We start from the raw sequence: 7,500 nt of genomic DNA on the forward strand, positions 1-7,500 counted from the left end.
CCTGAGTCTAGACATGTGAATGGGGCCTGAGTCTAGACATGTGAATGGGGCCTGAGTCTAGACATGTGAATGGGGCCTGAGTCTAGACATGTGAATGGGGCCTGAGTCTAGACATGTGAATGGGGCCTGAGTCTAGACATGTGAATGGGGCCTGAGTCTAGACATGTGAATGGGGCCTGAGTCTAGACATGTGAATGGGGCCTGAGTCTAGACATGTGAATGGGGCCTGAGTCTAGACATGTGCATGGGGCCTGAGTCTAGACATGTGAATGGGGCCTGAGTCTAGACATGTGAATGGGGCCTGAGTCTAGACATGTGAATGGGGCCTGAGTCTAGACATGTGAATGGGGCCTGAGTCTAGACATGTGAATGGGGCCTGAGTCTAGACATGTGAATGGGGCCTGAGTCTAGACATGTGAATGGGGCCTGAGTATAGACATGTGCATGGGGCCTGAGTATAGACATGTGCATGGGGCCTGAGTCTAGACATGTGAATGGGGCCTGAGTCTAGACATGTGAATGGGGCCTGAGTCTAGACATGTGAATGGGGTCTGAGTCTAGACATGTGAATGGGGCCTGAATCTAGACATGTGAATGGGGCCTGAGTCTAGACATGTGAATGGGGCCTGAGTATAGACATGTGAATGGGGCCTGAGTATAGACATGTGAATGGGGCCTGAGTCTAGACATGTGAATGGGGCCTGAGTCTAGACATGTGAATGGGGCCTGAGTCTAGACATCTGAATGGGGCCTGAGTCTAGACATGTGAATGGGGCCTGAGTATAGACATGTGAATGGGGCCTGAGGCTAGACATGTGAATGGGGCCTGAGTCTAGACATGTGAATGGGGCCTGAGTCTAGACATGTGAATGGGGCCTGAGTATAGACATGTGCATGGGGCCTGAGTATAGACATGTGCATGGGGCCTGAGTCTAGACATGTGAATGGGGCCTGAGTCTAGACATGTGAATGGGGCCTGTAGCAAAGCTGTAGAATGACGTATTTCCCTTATTGCTGTGCTTCTCTACTATTACAATAGTAATCATTGACTAAAAAAGTGTAATTTCACTGTACTGTGTGTGTGTGTGTGTGTGTGTGTGTGTGTGTGTGTGTGTGTGTGTGTGTGTGTGTGTGTGTGTGTGTGTGTGTGTGTGTGTGTGTGTGTGTGTGTGTGTGTGTGTGTGTGTGTGTGTGTGTGTGTGTGTGTGTGTGTGTGTTTCTCAGCTGTCCAAGGAGAGTGAACGACTGCAGGCGATGATGACCCACCTGCACATGCGCCCTTCGGAGCCAAAGCCTTTCAATCAACCTGTGAGTACCTCACCTCTCAACTCTCACCTCTCACCTCTCAACTCTTACCTCTCACCTCTCACCTCTCACCTCTCACCTCTCACCTCTCAACTCTCACCTCTCAACTCTCACCTCTCAACTCTTACCTCTCAACTCTCAACTCTCACCTCTCAACTCTCACCTCTCAACTCTCACCTCTCAACTCTTACCTCTCAACTCTTACCTCTCAACTCTCACCTCTCAACTCTCACCTCTCACCTCTCAACTCTCACCTCTCACCTCTCACATCTCACCTTTCACCTCTCACCTCTCACCTCTCACCTCTCACTGTGCTGTAGCAGATGCCACTAAGGTATATTTGTGTTTCTGAGAGTTTTGGGGTGTGTCCAGTCAGGCTTGGTGTTTGCATCCTTGTTGATGAGTGTTACAAATGTGGACTACAATTTATTTATTCATATATTAGGGTTATCTATAGAGTTAATTGTTAGTTTACAAGATATGTATACAGCCTGTTGTTCTGGATTCATATATGAGCAGAGGTCCCAGTAATAAAACATGTAATAATATAGTCATAATTACGTGTGTGTGTGTGTGTGTGTGTGTGTGTGTGTGTGTGTGTGTGTGTGTGTGTGTGTGTGTGTGTGTGTGTGTGTGTGTGTGTGTGTGTGTGTGTGTGTGCGAGCCATCAGTCAGTCTACCCTGTTGATGGATGTGTCTCTGGGCAGGCAGGTTGGCGCAGGCAGGCAGGTTGGTGCAGGCAGGCAGGCAGGTTGGCGCAGGCAGGCAGGTTGGCGCAGGCAGGCAGGTTGGTGCAGGCAGGCAGGTTGGCGCAGGCAGGCAGGCAGGCAGGTTGGCGCAGGCAGGTTGGCGCAGGCAGGCAGGCAGCCAGGTTGGCGCAGGCAGGCAGGTTGGCGCAGGCAGGCAGGCAGGTTGGCGCAGGCAGGCAGGTTGGCGCAGGCAGGCAAGCAGGTTGGCGCAGGCAGGCAGGCAGGTTGGCGCAGGCAGGCAGGTTGGCGCAGGCAGGCAGGTTGCGCAGGCAGGCAGGCAGGTTGGCGCTGGCAGGCAGGTTGGCGCAGGCAGGCAGGAAGGTTGGCGCAGGCAGGTTGGCGCAGGCAGGCAGGTTGGCGCAGGCAGGCAGGCAGGGCTGTTATTAGGTATCTAATGAATATTTCATTATTCAGATTGACGAGGAGTCTTATTAGAATATGAAGATGTTGAAATTAATTGTCAATTAGAAGTGGAGTGTCTTAATTTGAGGGGATGTAAATGGTTGCGGTGGAGTGGTGGGACGTGTGTTTGTGTGTGTGTGTGTGTGTGTGTGTGTGTGTGTGTGTGTGTGTGTGTGTGTGTGTGTGTGTGTGTGTGTGTGTGTGTGTGTGTGTGTGTGTGTGTGTGTGTGTGTGTGTGTGTGTGTGTGTTTGTGTGTGTGTGTGTGTGTGTGCGGAGACAAATGCAGAGCATCAGCTGTCATTAGCACCTTATGGGAAATCAGGAAGAGGTGTGTCCTAAGTCATCACGGGAGACAAGCCTGGGGGTCAAAGATTGGAGGAGGGGGTTGGAAGGGAGGAGTCTTCATAATGGAAACAAAGCTTGCCCTCAATTAAGAGGGTTGTGGTGTTGCCTTGGTGATGTGGCAGGTCCACAGCTAATGAAGTACCTGTTTAACAGGGGGATGGAAAGAGAGAGAATGAAGGGCTGGAGAGAAAGAGGCAGATTTCCAGAGCTAATGAAGTAGCAGTTAAACAGGCCTGACCCCTAATCAGTCAGGATGGTACAGACCCCTCCTCTGGAGCAGACAGGGAGAGGACACGTAGGAGGTGGGGGCTGGTCATGACTGGAAAGATAAGAGAAGGAGAAATAGGAGGGAAGGTGAAGAAAGAGAGAGATGAGGGAGAGAGAGAAAGGAAAGAAGACAGAGATGATCAGAGTACCCCCCCCCTCTCTCTGTCTCTCTCTCACACACACACTCACACACGCACACACACAAACACAATCGTTTTAATTAGCTCTAAACTAGCAGCCCTTGGAAAAGTGTCCCTGAGCGACTCAGAGGACTGGTTTCCAGTTCCCGTTGCTCCTGTGGGCTCTGCCTAATTGGGCCGAGCTGGGCCATGAAGAGAGCGTGCCACCGCTGTGTGTGTGACCACAGAGGCGTCCACACACATACACACTCCCATCTCTTGCTTTGTTTTGTTTTTGTTCACTGAGGACTAATTGCATTGTGTGTCTGTGTAACTGAGTCTGAGGTCTTTGTTTTGCTCTCCGCTGGCAGAGTTGGTGATCTTATGATAGATAGTCTTTGTGCCAGCTGGCATCGCTCATGTCTCTTTGTCTCTGTGTCGATGTGGATTAAAGGTTTGTATAAATCCAAGCAGCATTAGCTAACTGTCCATCTATCCTACCAAAGGGCAAGGTGGAACCATGAATCTTGTTGATGATGGTCCCTATTTGATGATGTCACATCCTGTTCCTCCCCAGCTGAACCTGGCGTCCAGTGGCTCCCTGCTGAAGAGGGAGAGCGATGCGTACCCCGAGGGTCTACCTCACCCCCCCACCTCCGCCGCCGCCCCTATTACCCCGGTCCGCCAGGGCCCCTCTGTCATCAGCTCCTCCAGCCTGCACTCACACTCACACTCACACTCACACTCACACTCACACCCGCACGGCGTGGGACCCATACGCAGGCGCATCGCTGACAAGTTCTGCACCCCCATCGCCTCAGGTATACGAGAGGGTATGCATACAACCCTCCAACACACACATTTGGAAATCTATACAAGCATACTGGTATACACACACACACACACACACACAGACACACACCCACACACACACACACACACAGACACACACACACACACACCTATCAAGGACTAACACAGTGTGTGTTTTCTCTGTAGAGCTGGCGCAGAACTGTGAGTTCTATAAGAACGCTGACGTCAGACCTCCCTTCACCTACGCCTCTCTCATACGCCATGTAAGTTTCCTCCTTTTATTCTCCTTTTCTCTTCCTGTCATCGCCTCTCATCTTGCTTTTCTCCTACCCTACCCACTCAAATTCTCTCCCCTCCTCCTTCCATCCTTCTCGCCTCCTTCCTCTACTCTCTTTTTAGTTGTGTGAACCATTGGTAGCTCCGTTGAGACGTTGTCTAATGTTGTTCCCTCTCTGTCTCTCTGTAGGCCATTCTGGAGGCTCCAGACATGCAGCTGACTCTTAATGAGATCTATAACTGGTTTACACGAATGTTCGCCTACTTCAGGAGAAACACAGCCACATGGAAGGTGAGTCCACACACATTCTTACACACACACTCCTCCGCATAGACATGAGGTCACTCACCTACTGTAGACACATGCACACACACTGAACATCCACACACAAAGATTAGACAATATTCCTCCTCACACACACACCCACACACTCACACACTCGGCAGCCTCAAAAACTGACATGGCCATTGAAACACCAAGCTGTTTTGATGATTATAAGCCATTTTACCCACAATGCCCTGAGTGGAGTGTGTGTGTGCGTAAGTGTGTGGACTCACTCCATGTGGCTGTGTTTCTTCACAGAGAGGTGTTAGATTTGACTTATCCCACCTCCATCCTCCTCCCTCCTTCCATCTCCCTTCTCCCCCCCTCTCCCTCCATCTCTCCCTTCCTCCCTCCCCCTCTCTCCCTCCATCCCTCCCTTCCTCCCTCTCTCCCTCCCCCCTCTCTTCCTCCACCCCCCCTCTTTTTCTTCTCTCCCTCTCCCTTCCCTCCCCCCACCCTCCCTCTCTCCCCTTTTCTTCCCTCTTCCTCCCTCCCTTCTCCCTCCTTCCCGCTTCTTCACTCCCTCCTGGTCTTCCGGAGAGTTCTGTGGCCTACGAAGACGGTTCCACTTAGCTCAGTGGAAACACACCTCACTATCACACAGCGTCATTACAGAGTCACACACACTCAATGGTTTCTCACACACACACATTCTCACACACACTCACTCTCGCAGTCTATGACTCACACACACACACACACACACACACACACACACACACACACACACACACACACACACACACACACACACACACACACACACACACACACACACACACACACACACACACACACACACACACACACACACTCGCACACCTGTCTGGAACGTGACTGTGTAGGTGCTGACCCATTTCTACTGAAGCCTCCATCTAATTTGAGTGTCAGCTCCTCCAGAGAGACAGACGAGAGGAGGGGTGAAGAGGTGGTGTCACGGCCCGAGCCTTGCACTAATAGCCTTGAACTGAGGTGGGGAGGGAGAGAGATGCCTGCCAGGAATATCTTTGCCTCCGCATCTCACTTATGAAATTTAGCAAATCATATATTCTCCCACTTCCTCTCTACCTAGACCCGGCCCTTTAAATATAGATCTATCTACCTTTATATATTTATATATGTATGAAATATCCTGAGGTTTGGCCTGTATTAAATATAGAGGAAGATGTATGTCCTTTAATGGGCCTGGATATTTCATGAGGAGAGCTAGTGTCAGCCACTGGAAGACATTGATCAGAGAGAGGGAGGGAGAGAGGGATGAGGGGGGAGAGAGAGAGGGATGAGAGGGATGAGGGGGGAGAGAGAGAGGGATGAGAGGGATGAGGGGGGAGAGAGAGAGAGGGATGAGAGAGAGGGAGGGAGAGAGGGATGAGAGGGATGAGGGGGAGAGAGAGAGAGGGATGAGGGAGGGATGAGGGGGGAGAGAGAGAGGGATGAGAGGGATGAGGGGGGAGAGAGAGAGGGATGAGAGGGATGAGGGAGGAGAGAGAGAGAGGGATGAGAGAGAGAGGGATGAGGGGGAGAGAGATAGAGGGATGAGGGAGGGAGAGAGAGAGATGGATGAGAGAGAGAGAGAGAGAGCAAGAGAAGTAGAAGGAGAGGTGTCCAGTCAGAGTTAAACAGAATATGATTTCATTTCTCCAAGGTTCTGAATATGGTTGAGAATGTATTTTTATGGGTAGAGAGCAGGTTCACATTCAACAGGATGTGGCTCATCCAATAAGACCATTTTAGAGTCTATCTTGAACTGCTGGTGCCAACATGGTACTTTTAAGCATTCTAATATCACATTGAGGACAATAACTGAAGGGGTGTATGCTGAAAGGTAAGAACTACCAGTCTGTTGTGTGGGCGCTGTGACACACACATGCCACCTCCCATTTGACACAAGTCCCTACCCATCATCCTTTTCTCTAACAGCCCTACTCTCCTCTCCCCACCCCCAGTCTCATTCCCTCTGTACCCCCCTAACTGTACCCTTACCTTTCTCCAATACTACCTCTAGCATTAGCCCTCTATTCCATCTGTATCCCTTCTCTCCTTTCCCACACTCACCCCCTCTCCTCTACATGTCTCTCTCTCTCTCACCCCCTCTCCTCTACACGTCTCTCTCTCTCTCGCCCCTCTCCTCTACACGTCTCTCTCTCTCTCGCCCCTCTCCTCTACACGTCTCTCTCGCCCCTCTCCTCTACATGTCTCTCTCTCTCTCACCCCCTCTCCTCTACACGTCTCTCTCTCTCTCACCCCCTCTCCTCTACACGTCTCTCTCTCTCTCTCCCCTCTCCCCTACACATCTCTCTCTCTCTCGCCCCCTCTCCTCTACACGTCTCTCTCTCTCTCACCCCCACTCCTCTACACGTCTCTCTCTCTCGCCCCTCTCCTCTACACATCTCTCTCTCTCTCGCCCCCCTCTCCTCTACACGTCTCTCTCTCTCACCCCTCTCCTCTACACGTCTCTCTCTCTCTCGCCCCTCTCCTCTACACGTCTCTCTCTCTCTCACCCCCTCTCCTCTACACGTCTCTCTCTCTCTCTCGCCCCTCTCCTCTACACATCTCTCTCTCGCCCCTCTCTCCTCTACACGTCTCTCTCTCTCTCGCCCCTCTCCTCTACACGTCTCTCTCTCTCTCACCCCCTCTCCTCTACACGTCTCTCTCTCTCTCTCTCTCGCCCCTCTCCTCTACACATCTCTCTCTCTCTCGCCCCTCTCTCCTCTACACGTCTCTCTCTCGCCCCTCTCCTCTCTACACGTCTCTCTCTCTCTCTTTGTCTCTCTCTCGCCCCTCTCCTCTACATCTCTCTCTCTCTCTCACCCCCTCTCCTCTACACGTCTCTCTCTCTCTCACCCCCTCTCCTCTACACGTCTCTCTCTCTCTCTCGCCCCTCTCCTCTACACATCT

General features: G+C 51.6%; 1 protein-coding gene across 10 annotated transcripts in view; it reads left to right on the forward strand.

The window, feature by feature from the left end:
• The window catches only part of LOC118373815 (forkhead box protein P4-like), a 181,568-nt gene that overhangs the window by 167,007 nt on the left and 7,061 nt on the right, over positions 1-7,500 (forward strand). For 8 of the 10 annotated variants that reach the window (XM_052526847.1, XM_052526844.1, XM_052526848.1 and 5 more), the window contains 4 exons: positions 1,225-1,308; positions 3,766-4,021; positions 4,188-4,264; positions 4,468-4,569. In XM_052526847.1, the coding sequence (XP_052382807.1) occupies positions 1,225-1,308; positions 3,766-4,021; positions 4,188-4,264; positions 4,468-4,569 (519 nt within the window). The remainder of the gene's footprint in view (positions 1-1,224; positions 1,309-3,765; positions 4,022-4,187; positions 4,265-4,467; positions 4,570-7,500) is intronic. The other 2 variants (XM_052526849.1, XM_052526854.1) reach the window with 1 other exon arrangement.

The sequence above is a fragment of the Oncorhynchus keta genome, chromosome 10, assembly GCF_023373465.1.
Source record: "Oncorhynchus keta strain PuntledgeMale-10-30-2019 chromosome 10, Oket_V2, whole genome shotgun sequence".
In the NCBI taxonomy this organism is placed as follows: domain Eukaryota; kingdom Metazoa; phylum Chordata; class Actinopteri; order Salmoniformes; family Salmonidae; genus Oncorhynchus; species Oncorhynchus keta.